Source organism: Dendropsophus ebraccatus, chromosome 2 (genome assembly GCF_027789765.1).
Source record: "Dendropsophus ebraccatus isolate aDenEbr1 chromosome 2, aDenEbr1.pat, whole genome shotgun sequence".
In the NCBI taxonomy this organism is placed as follows: Eukaryota; Metazoa; Chordata; class Amphibia; order Anura; family Hylidae; genus Dendropsophus; species Dendropsophus ebraccatus.
The window spans coordinates 73,587,115-73,599,467 of record NC_091455.1 but is presented as its reverse complement, the minus strand read 5'-3'; the positions used below and the strand labels follow the sequence as shown (position 1 = coordinate 73,599,467).

At 41.3% G+C, this 12,353-nt stretch overlaps 1 protein-coding gene across 2 annotated transcripts in view; it reads left to right on the top strand.

The window, feature by feature from the left end:
- The window catches only part of APCDD1 (APC down-regulated 1), a 75,772-nt gene that overhangs the window by 23,524 nt on the left and 39,895 nt on the right, over positions 1 to 12,353 (top strand). The window contains exon 1 of one of the 2 annotated variants that reach the window (XM_069960103.1): positions 1,061 to 1,316. The exons of the other annotated variant lie outside the window; for it this stretch is intronic. Coding sequence (XP_069816204.1) covers positions 1,253 to 1,316 — 64 coding nt within the window. The 5' untranslated portion in view covers positions 1,061 to 1,252. Of the gene's footprint in view, positions 1 to 1,060; positions 1,317 to 12,353 lie in introns of those variants that run through there. 2 annotated transcript variants of the gene reach the window in all.

The following is a 12,353-nucleotide window of genomic DNA, read 5'->3' as shown; positions in this document are numbered from 1 at the left end:
TCATTGGCTGTATCCATGTTTTCCAGACAACCTTAGAGCTTTAGCCAAGTTCAGCAGCCCCCGCTAATCAAATGCCGAAAGTTTGGGTTCGGATCGACTCGAACCCAAACCCGGTTCGCTCATCTCTAATCATGATCATTATTTGTGGACATTATTATCAATAGACAGCCTTCATTTGGTTCTAAAATGACGGCTGATCAGAAAAGTGGGCATGTCAACCATAATTTAAAAAAAAAAAATCCTACAGATTTATTATCAAAACCTACTCAAAAATGAAGCTTTTTCCTAAATATTAAAATGGTTTAAAAATCCAACAAAATTGTGCAGGTAGGGAAAATTGTGGGGTTATTTGTATTATAATTTTTCTGTCCATGGTTTGTAATATGGTGAAAAAGACAGTTAAATAAAATCCAAATAGAGAAAAATAAACAACACGAATAATAAATCTGGACCAATACTGTGCAAAATTTCATTTGTGAAATACATACAAAAATTTCCTAAAATAGAGCACAATCTAAGCTAATAGGGTTAATAAAACCTGTTTACTTACAGCATGAAATAATATCCAGATTCTCAGATTCTGTGGCAGAAATACAGTTGTTTTTACACCGCAGACGTCATTGCTTGATATGCAGAGAGTAAGAGTTGTGGGTAGTTCTATAAATACATATATGTAAATGGTTATTGCAGTTAAAAAATTGCACTACATGGTTTTAGGTATAACATATCCTGTATAATGCAAAGAATTCAATCAAATGTTACTCCTTAGCTGCCTATAGCAATCTGTTCTAGCACTTCTACCACTATACAGTAAGCATATACTGGTTGTATAGTGTAGCCAAATCCTTTGTGTCATTACAAATGTTTATAAATACAATCAATTCTAAGGGTTACACACTCCTTCCTGTCTATAGCCAGTTCTAGATATCTTCACACTTGTATGTCACATAGAGAAGAGCAGCAAGTTATCAGGGCTGTGTGTAGAAGTGATCCCAGGGCTGAGCCTTCCCTCCCCCTATACGCCCCCTGCATTTATATAGCAGGGAATAGGAAGGAACTCAGCCAGTGAGAGGAGACAAGCTCATCCTTGCTGAGGGAATCAGGACTATAGAGGCAGTGTATGGATGGCTGGCAGTGATCTGCACTGAGCCCTGGACACAGTCTGCTCTCACCTAAGGGATCCTTTCCTGCTGGATTATAATCTCCATGCCTGGATTGTAAAGTGTGCAAGGTTCAGTGACTGGGAGAAGCCATGGGGATCCCATGCCTGTGTCTTACAGCCATCCTCTGGTTGTTCCCAGTGCTCATCGTCTCTGGTATGTGTATTCCTGGCAGCTGCTGCTGCTGCTGCAACTTGTCTTACTTTCTTTTACACTACAAATATTGTATTATTCTACAAACTATACTATATAGAGAATACTGTAAGCAGTAAGGAAGATGAGAATAAACTGTAATAAAGTGCAGCTACCTCACTATGTGGCTATCATGGTCCTAAGCATCAATGTATTGTTCTTACTGTATGATTGACACTTTTATAATAGGGCCATTCATCCAGAAGGACTGCTATATTCTCACTGTATTGCAAGAACTCTCTTAACAATACTATAATATTGGGACAAAGGCTTTATGGGATTTCATATCTTACTGACTGTTATGTCATGTTTATGTGTTCAGTTTCTAGATAAACAATGGCGTTTATGGATAACCATAATCTTCATGTATTTGGGCCTTAACTTTATGTTTGCAGGTTCTTTTCCATGTAGCTCAGTCATCACAACTTACAGGGGGTGCAGTCACAACCAGGCATTGCAGTTCTTATGGGGCCCAAAGATAGATTTTTGCCAAAAAATGTTAAGATAAAACTCTATCTCTGTCTACTATCTTCTACAGCGAAATAATCTAAAATACAGATTTCAGGTTAGCATATACTGATTTAGATGTCAGAACCAAGATGAGATATGGAAGGAATAAAACTTTGTAGAAAAGATCCTATATGTGTACAAATGTTCCCTAGATGTGGGCTGCATACTGCTTCTGCTGTGCTGGCGCTGTCTTCTTTCCTTAGAATGACCTTTTCTAACCATTATTAGATCACTGCTCCTTGGGCTGCAGCTATTTCAGATTATCAGATGTTTGAAAGATGATCCATCTGTCAGTGTTCTTTGTACATTCTACTTGAAATAGATTATACTGGTTTTATTAGGCTTACTCATGCTGGGGTTATTTGCGCAGGAATGCATCTTTGAAGTTGTATTAAAAGCGTAATTGTGAGTTACCGTAGATGTCGAACTGTACTGGTTTCAATCATGTACAGGTAGGATTGGATGAGATAGATAGATAGATAGATAGATAGATAGGAGATAGATAGATAGGAGATAGATAGATAGGAGATAGATAGATAGGAGATAGATAGGAGATAGATAGATAGATAGATAGATAGATAGATAGATAGATAGATAGGAGATAGATAGATAGATAGATAGATAGATAGATAGGAGCCACATGTAAAAATATTTAAACATTTGTGTGATGCAGAAATCAGTCCACTAACTGATATAAGTGATTTTTTACTTAAAAGATTGTTTTTCCATTTGTGATGTGATATCTATTAAAACTCCATAAACCATTCAGACTTACAAGCTATGATCTGTATGCAAATTTCAATATTAATGACTGTATTATAGAAAAATACGCGAAACTCACCCCAAATGAATTTTGCATTGTAAAGTGTTAATTTGGTATCCAATGAGCATATAATATCCTACCAATATACCTATACTATGGCTGACACATCTAGCTCTAACTAAGGCCAATAGTTTATAGACTAATATGTAATGCTTTGACATACCGATGAGCATTATATTGCTTTGAGTCTGGTGTCTAGCCTCAGTCTCTGACAGCCATACTTGTAGGCAAATTTTAGTGTAAAGTAAGAGGCTACGATAAGTAAACTTAGAAGAATAACTAAAAAAATCATTCACATCCATGTAGGATAATATTTATCTCAGAAATTGATATTTGGGACATAAAGAGGAGTTTATGGGGCACATATATTTTGTACTTCCTGTCACTTACCTCATTGGGGAAAAACTTTCGTCAGTCCCTCCTCATCTAAAACTGGCTACCCCCAGGCACCAATAGATACCATTACACTTCACAGTAAAGTAAAACTGAAGTTTCAATGTTGCAAATTTGAAAGCGTATCCTAGTATCCCATATCTGAGTGTCTACTGTCGTCTACAGATATGAGATGAATCAGGAAAGGCACAGCCTCTTACCCAGTATAGCATTCAGCAATTATATATTCACAATGCTTCTCAGGCCAAACCTTACTGTTACATTATGTGAGCAATTTTTCATGTTGTAACTATTGAACTCTGATAGCATAATACACTTGCTTGATGTATTAGTATTCCTTGGGTAAGTGCAGGCTTAGAGACCCTTAACAATGTTTTCTTAGGAAACCCTATGTTGAGCCGCTGCATTGCTCCCATTGTCATTCTTCAATGGCTTGATTTCCCTCGGTGTTTGGTGGGGTGAAAGAAATTTTGTCTTGGTATCTTACAAAACAAGTCAAGCATTTCTCACGAGTCTAAAGGTAAAGTTCCTTGTGTCAGTTTGTTTGCAGTCTTTTCTTTGTAGTCATTGGGTTCAGTCAACACATATTTAGCAGTGTTTGAATGAAGAATATGATTTCAGTGCGAGCCATGAGAATCGCTGCTTGCCAGGAGCATGCTGTTTGACTCTACTTGTGCATTAATCCCGGCTGTTTATTCTCTGCTTTGTGATATCCAATCAATCTAGCTGTAACCTGTTTGCCAGAGAACGCTTCCAAATCTTTTTCACTGAACTTTGTGAAGTTTTGGGCTGTGCATTTAGCTTATTCAGGTCACACAGTTTGTTTTCCCTTTTCCTCTTCAGAAAAGTTATTTTAAGAAACTGTCCAGAAAGTTGTCTGAAAAAGATCAGATGTGCCTGTAGAAACTATGTCAGATTTATAATCTGGTAATGTCTGGGGTGCCCTTGTCCATTGTTCACAGCCAAAGGCCAGTTCCCATTAAGAAGACTCTGTTTTCCGAGGGGTTTTCATTTGTTCACTCTTAGGGCTGAGAGGCGACTGCTGTATATTCTACAGGTGTCCCAGAAGTCTTTGGCTTAATATTATCTGTGATTTTAATACTTCAGAAAAGCAAATTGTCATAGCCATGGCTATTGTGCAAAATACAAAGTTCCTGCTTATGTTAGTTTTTTATCATAATACACTGTGCAAGAGGACAGGTTGGAAACCTTAACACTAAAGAAGTTGTCTGGACTAAGATTTTTTTTTTTTTTTTTAAATAGGGGTAGGGTGCCCTCATGTGCCTGATCTGCCACTACTGCTGTCCCAATGGAGTCCCACCTCCTGGTAACTTCTTGACTTGTAGGGCATGCTAGGGATTTTTTGAAGGGAATTAAAAAAAACAAGTCCAGGTACTGCTAAAATACAAAATAAACTAAAATTAAAACATACTCATTTACACTGATCCAACACTAGCCAATCCCTTATTTTCTTTGCTTCCTCTTATGACCTCCTGATCATGCAGGAGCAATTTCCTTAGCCAATCAGGAGATGAGGCTGGTAATACTGCAGCCTGCAATTGGCTGAGCCAACAGTTTCCGCATTAATGGGATGTCATAGAGAAAAGAATCCAAAAGAATAGTGGCAGATGTCAATTATGAACTATTTTGGGGATGTGTGAATGAGGCCTAAGGCTGCATTCATACGACTGTGATATATGGTCCGTAAGCTGGTTGTACATCACGGACTGAACACTTTACCTCTGTCAGGACTCCCTGCAGCAATTATTCAGTATGATGCTGTGAACTGCTAAAGCACTACCCTACTTAACTGACATGTTAGAGTATGGTGTTTTTTTTCAAGGAATAGCAGCATTTTTCCAGAACAAAAAGCAGTATAAAATAGCTGGCAGTTTTTAAGCATTTTTGTGGATTTTTATAAAATTTGTGTCTGAGGATAGAAAAGGTAGACTTTCTCCATAACCACATACAAGGATCTTTAAGATAATCTGGTTTTAGTGAGAAACAACAGGAGAGGCTCCCATAAGAGGAAATGGATTAAGGCAGATGGAGTAGACACATGATGGCAGACTTCTATGAAAGCCTCAAATGTGATTGTCCTGACGAGTCACATCAAAGAAAGCCATAGAAGGGAATTTATCATCTGCAGCTTTTAAAAACTTTTTTTCAAGCTTACACTTTCTCCTTTTGTATGAATTGTATTAAATTCTCTTGTGATATATAAGGAACTTGCTGTTTTTCCAAAGCACTTTTTTGACTTGTGGTTTGTACGCCACCAATAAGTAGTGTTGTGCAAAAAATTAATAAATGTAGCTAGAAACTCACTGTACTTACAAAACACCCCTATTATAGTGAAGCAACATCACTTTGGTGGAGGAGGTGCAAAATGGGGCTTGAACAAAAAATTGCTACTTTTTGATGCCAGAAAACTGGAATGCAGACCTTGGCAAATTTCCCCCAAAATGCGTTTTTTATGTATTAATTAATTATCTGGATTAGGTGACTTTGTTGTTCAGCTACTAAAAATTTGAAAAACTGAAGCCATATTGCAAAGTATCTTTACACAGTTACCATTAATCCTTCTAATATGTGCACTTTATATGTGTACATTCAGAACAAATAGTACACACGTTTACTAGTTAAATACTTTCAAGTGCCCAAGTGACTGTAAATACTGTAATATGGATTTTAATTAAAATTTTATAGAATAGACCTGACAATAAATATGAAACAACTACAAATCTGACAAGACTGCTATCCACCAAAACCTTTTGACATGTTGCCGATGTAAACCTGTGACATGTGATGTAATGGGCACCTAACAGGGACAAACCTTGTGTATCTGGTACCCAAACTAAGTTGGCTGCATAGATACATTAACAAAATCAGGCTTAAAGGCAATCTGTCAGCTCCCGGGCACTACCTGAGGTGCTTACAGTGTGCTGTAGCTGGCAGCCCCCAGTAAGCATGGTGCCTTTTTGGTAATTTTCCGTGCAGCGGATTATGTAAAATCTTATGTCTCCTACTGTCACAGAGCAGTTGTTCGTGCCACACTTGTCATGCATCCTCTTCCCTCTTCATGAATAATCAATGCTGCCCGGCCTCCTGCTCGCTCAGCTGTTAGATTGTAGATCAGTCCTCTGTAGACAGTTTATGTCTGAAAGAATGTGTTGAAACTGTGGTCTAGGGGTAACTGACTTGTCTAGAGACCTGCCAGCAGTTCATTCTCTGGTTTGAATCCCCTGATGGAAATTAAATACATGCCTTTTTTTCTCATTATTGTATCATTTTTAAGGCTATGTTCACACACAGTATTTTTGCTCAGTATTGTGGTCAGTGTTGTGCAACCAAAACCAGGAGTGGATTGAGAACACAGAAAGGCTATGTTCTCACACTGTTGAAATTGAGCAGATGGCCGTCATTTAATGGCAAATATTGTACGTTGTTTTAAAAAAAAAAACAGTAATTATTTGCCATTAAATGACAGCCATCCACTCAATTTCAACAGTGTGTGAACATAGCCTTTCAGTGTTTTTAATCCACTTCTGGTTTTGGTTGCAAAATACTGAGCAAAATACTGAGCAAAAATACTGTGTGTTTGAACATAGCCTTAAAAATGATACAATAATGAGGAAAAAAAGACATCTATTTAATTTCCATCAGGGGATTCGAACCAGAGAATGAACTGCTGTCAGGTCTCTAGACAAGTGAGTTACCCCTAGACCACAGCTCCAACACGACAGAGGAATACAGAGGAAAGATTCTTTCAGACATAAACTGCCTACAGAGGACTGATCTGCAATCTAACAACTGAGCGAGCAGGAGGCCGGGCAGCATTGATTATTCATTAAGAAGGAGGAGGATGCATGCCAAGTGTGGCACGAACAAATGCACTGTGACAGTAGGAGACATAAGATTGTACATAATCCACTGCACGGAAAATTACCAAAAAGGCACCATGCTTACTGGGGGACTGCCAGCTACAGCACACTCTCAACACCTTAGGTAGTGCCCGGGAGCTGACAGATTGCCTTTAAGGGGGGTTTTAGGATTGACATACAAGAGGATAATTGTCAGGGTTTTAACTAGGATTCATGGGGCCACTAAGGCTGGGTTTACATATATAAGTTGGCATCAGTTGCGTTTTTTGCCTAAAAACTGACCACAACTGATGCCAAAAATGCATCAGTTGTCATCAGTTTTTCTATCCTTTTTTCCATCAGTTGCCATCAGTTGCCATCAGTTTTCATCAGTTGCCATCAGTTGTCACAATTTGCTCTCATAAAGTTGACATTTCTTTTCCCTATAGGTTTTCCTGTCATTTTCAAAGTGATTTTAAGGTACTTGCAGTATAGTATAGTGGCAGACCCCTTGGGTATGTTGACATCTCATTTTTGCCTGCACGTCGGGCTACAAAATCAGTGAAAAAAGGATGCTGCCATGCAGCTTGACGTGCAGCCGAAGGCCAGATGACGGTCACATTGACAGGACGGAGTCATTATGTGACTGTGTTCTGCTCATTTGCGGGACATATAGTGCTTTTGTGCAGGGGATACTGGGGGGATATAAATATTATGGGGAGCTCACAGGGGGGCTATATGGGAGGGGGGAGAGCACACTGGGGGGCTATATGGGAGGGGGGAGAGCACACAGGGGGGCTATATGGGAGGGGGGAGAGCACACAGGGGGGGCTATATGGGAGGGGGGAGAGCTCACAGGGGGGCTATATGGGAGGGGGGAGAGCACACAGGGGGGCTATATGGGAGGGGGGAGAGCACACAGGGGGGCTATATGGGAGGGGGGAGAGCACACTGGGGGGCTATATGGGAGGGGGGAGAGCACACAGGGGGGCTATATGGGAGGGGGGAGAGCACACAGGGGGGCTATATGGGAGGGGGGAGAGCTCACAGGGGGGCTATATGGGAGGGGGGAGAGCACACAGGGGGCTATATGGGAGGGGGGAGAGCTCACAGGGGGGCTATATGGGAGGGGGGAGAGCTCACTGGGGGGCTATATGGGAGGGGGGAGAGCACACAGGGGGGGCTATATGGGAGGGGGGAGAGCTCACAGGGGGGCTATATGGGAGGGGGGAGAGCTCACAGGGGGGCTATATGGGAGGGGGGAGAGCACACTGGGGAAATATAAATATTATGGGGAGCTCACAGGGGGGCTATATGGGAGGGGGGAGAGCACACTGGGGGGCTATATGGGAGGGGGGAGAGCACACAGGGGGGCTATATGGGAGGGGGGAGAGCACACAGGGGGGCTATATGGGAGGGGGGAGAGCTCACAGGGGGGCTATATGGGAGGGGGGAGAGCACACAGGGGGGCTATATGGGAGGGGGGAGAGCTCACAGGGGGGCTATATGGGAGGGGGGAGAGCACACTGGGGAAATATAAATATTATGGGGAGCTCACAGGGGGGCTATATGGGAGGGGGGAGAGCACACTGGGGGGCTATATGGGAGGGGGGAGAGCTCACAGGGGGGCTATATGGGAGGGGGGAGAGCACACTGGGGGGATATAAATGATATGGGGAGCTCACAGGGGTATAGCGGTGGTCCGTCAGGACGCTGCAAGACACGTCCTGACGCACCGACGGTCCGGCGATGCGGCGGCCACTAGTTCACCGCCGCACATTTTGAACGATCCCATTGAAAACAATGGGATCAGTTCAAAGATGCGTTTCCCTCCGGCACTTTTCTCCTGCGCCGGAGGGAAACGCCGCCGCACCACCGGACATATGTAAACCCGGCCTAAGAATTAAAATGTTGTCTTCTATGGTGGTCTTTTCAGTAGTAAAATGAGCTGAAAACACCAAATACAAAATCTTGTCCAGATATGGGGGTGGTCTCCTCAAAATGGTGGTCTTTTGGAGAGGTTTCACGGTAATATAATCACAACTAGTTCACCGCCGCACATTTTGAACGATCCCATTGAAAACAATGGGATCAGTTCAAAGATGCGTTTCCCTCCGGCACTTTTCTCCTGCGCCGGAGGGAAACGCCGCCGCACCACCGGACATATGTAAACCCGGCCTAAGAATTAAAATGTTGTCTTCTATGGTGGTCTTTTCAGTAGTAAAATGAGCTGAAAACACCAAATACAAAATCTTGTCCAGATATGGGGGTGGTCTCCTCAAAATGGTGGTCTTTTGGAGAGGTTTCACGGTAATATAATCACAACTCTTCACTGTAAACAGACACCATGAACACAAATGTTTGTATGAGATTTGATGCTGTGTTCACATTTAAGTCCTGTCCCCTGTGGCAAAACGCTGCATGGCTCTAATGTTTAAGGTAATTTTAAGGTGATTTTTATGAAAGACCATCATTGCAGTATATCATATATCATACCGTTTTGTCTCTAGTTTTAACATGGGGGGGGAGGAGTGAATGACAAAGTATAAAATGTCTCACAATAACACATAAATAATGGCAACACCTAGCACCAATGTATCATGCTGTTATATTGTACAAAACAATGTCACCACCCTGTATTTAATATAAAGCAGCAATAATTATATAATGCTGCTTTGTTAACGTTACATGGCCTCCACCTCATAGTTGAGTAGCTGTGGTTTGTAAATGCTTCCATATACAATCATGTCCCACAATTCAGGTCAGTGATGGACTTTATACACCTGTGGCCACATGCCTGAAACACCTTTATTGAATCATTTATAAGCTGTGTTCCAATACATTTGTCCATACAGTGGGGCCTTGGATTATGAACATAATGCGTTCCGGGACCGCGCTTGTATTCCAAATCACTCTTAAACCAAAGCAAATTTTCCCATAAGAAATCATTGAAATGTAAACAATTGGTTCCACAATCCAAAAATAATATTTTTTTTTTGTTCTGAATAACATGTAAAACAAATAAAACAAACAGCTGGATGCTGTTGTACGCCTCGGGCGGACGCTTTGTAAATGTCCTCCATAGTATACACTCCGGCCAGAATCGTTAGTGGCCCCGTAAAAACTGACAGTAACGGCCGGGATGATCATCAGTAACTCCGGCCATTCTGTAATCCGGCCGGGTCACAGAACGACTGGTGTTTTACTGCGTGTGAACATGGCCTATGCCTGTAACACAAAAACCATTGTCGTTTGCAATGGGTGAGAATAGTTTTTGTTGGGCACAGAATAGGAGATGTTTAATAAGAGAACCAGATCACAGACTGTGCTAAGATCCAATATAAGACAGATCCTGGGATTTGATCAGTTCCACTCTCTGTTTGATAAATTCTATAACATTTGTCCATAACCAATATCAGGGTTGTCTCAAAACATATGCAGGAAGAGATAGGGGATCCAACTCCAGGGGAACAGCGGGAGGGGCTGTGTGAAGAATCTTTAGATCATCCGGGCTGTTGTCTGCTGTCACCGCTTCTATTGCACGGAGCAATGCACAACAGACCGCCGCTGTACTAATCGTTATCATGACAATGCGCATGTCAGCTGATCATGGTCTTTTAACATGGGCTATTACACCAAACGATTATTGACCAGAACAGATGATAATCGGCCTAGAATGGCCGATAATCTTTTAGTGTAATAGGGCCTTAAGTCTCCATTCACTCTGTAGCGGTGGTGATGTGTAATTGCAGCTCAGCTCCTATTCACTTAAACAGCAGTGGAGTTGCGGTCACAAATTGCTACCACTACGCAATGAATGGAGACAAACTCCAGTCACTGTTTAGTGTGGCCCTGAACAGTGGATTGTTGCAGGTGTTGGCACCACACTGATCATTAACTGTGCGTGAATGACTTATCAGAACATTTTTCCTTAAAACACCTTTAGGGTACAAACCCATTTGACGTATTTGCTGCGTGAATCAGTCTTAAAAATAAGCAGGCAAAACACAGGTTGGCTTTATACAATTGTTGTGTTAAAATACGCAATTGCGTATTTTTGAAGCATGAAGCTACATGCGTTTTTCGCACAGGTTGTTAACAACTGATGCTTTGCTAACAACAAGCTTCATGCTTCAAAAATACGCAATTGCGTATTTTAACGCAGAACAATCGTATAAAGCTAACCTGCGTTTTGCCTGCTTATTTTTAAGACCGATTCATGCAGCAAATACGTCAAGTGGGTTTGTACCCTTTTAGGCTGGGTTCACACTATGTAAAAAACACGGCCATATTTCATAACAACGGCAATATTTCCGCAAATACGGCCATTGTTATGAAATTCCACCCAAACTGTGAGCAGGTAAATTAATGGCAGCCTACTGATATGCAATAATTGCATGATTGGCGCTGATTTAATCAGTTTTTTCTTTATGGGATCTGTTGCTCTATTTTGAAGATATAGGCAAAAACCTATTATGCAAATTAAGCATTTGGTGTACCCCTGGGCATTCCCTAGACCCTGAGCATATGAAGATATGAAGATCAGTTTTGTTTCCATGGGAGGACATTTTTAAACTAGAGATTCATTGTGATATCCTAATAAAGCCTTAAATGTAAATTAGGTGCTAAAATGCGTGGAAGCTTGGTGCCCTGCCTGCAGCCTGGCACATGGGCAGTGATTTGTCTATGTGTGCATGTCCCTCTCAGCCAGTCAGCTACTTTGAAAAGTTTTTCTCTTAAGTGTGAATGCATCGGAAAATGATTCCTTACTGAATGCAGATCAGCATACCTTTCATTTTCCTGTATGTATATGACGTACATGAAAGGTCTATAACTATCAAAGCTATCAGCCCCACAGTGTAATACTACAAACACCATAGTCATGATGCCTAGGTACCTCTGTGATCACCCGCCTAGCATTCAAGATGAAGAATCTGTGGTTAGAGGGTAGGGAGAATAATTATAGGGCTGCTCTCTTAGACCCATCTGCTTAGAATTAGAGAAGTTTTAATCCCAAGCATAACCTTGAGACAATTTGGAGCCCACAGACAGATCAAAACAACAGCTGCCGAATAGATGAAATGGGGAAACAATTCAGTGTTCAGCTAAAATATGTGTTGCAAAGACATACACTTATCTTAGACATGACTCTCTGGGATAGTCCCTTACAAGTAATAATGCAGAAAACCTGACGACTTGCAATGCATGTGTATATTTTATATAACCAGTGTTACAGAACATGTCTTGTGGCATGCACTTTTGCCTGGCATCTAATCGTATATTCTACCACAGTAGATAATACAGTGATGCAAATAGAGCAGAATCCATTTACTTTCAGGCTAGGCATGTAATATCAAGCAGTACTATCACCAGCACATCTGCAGACAGTTCACCTCCAGCTAAACATTTTCTTAG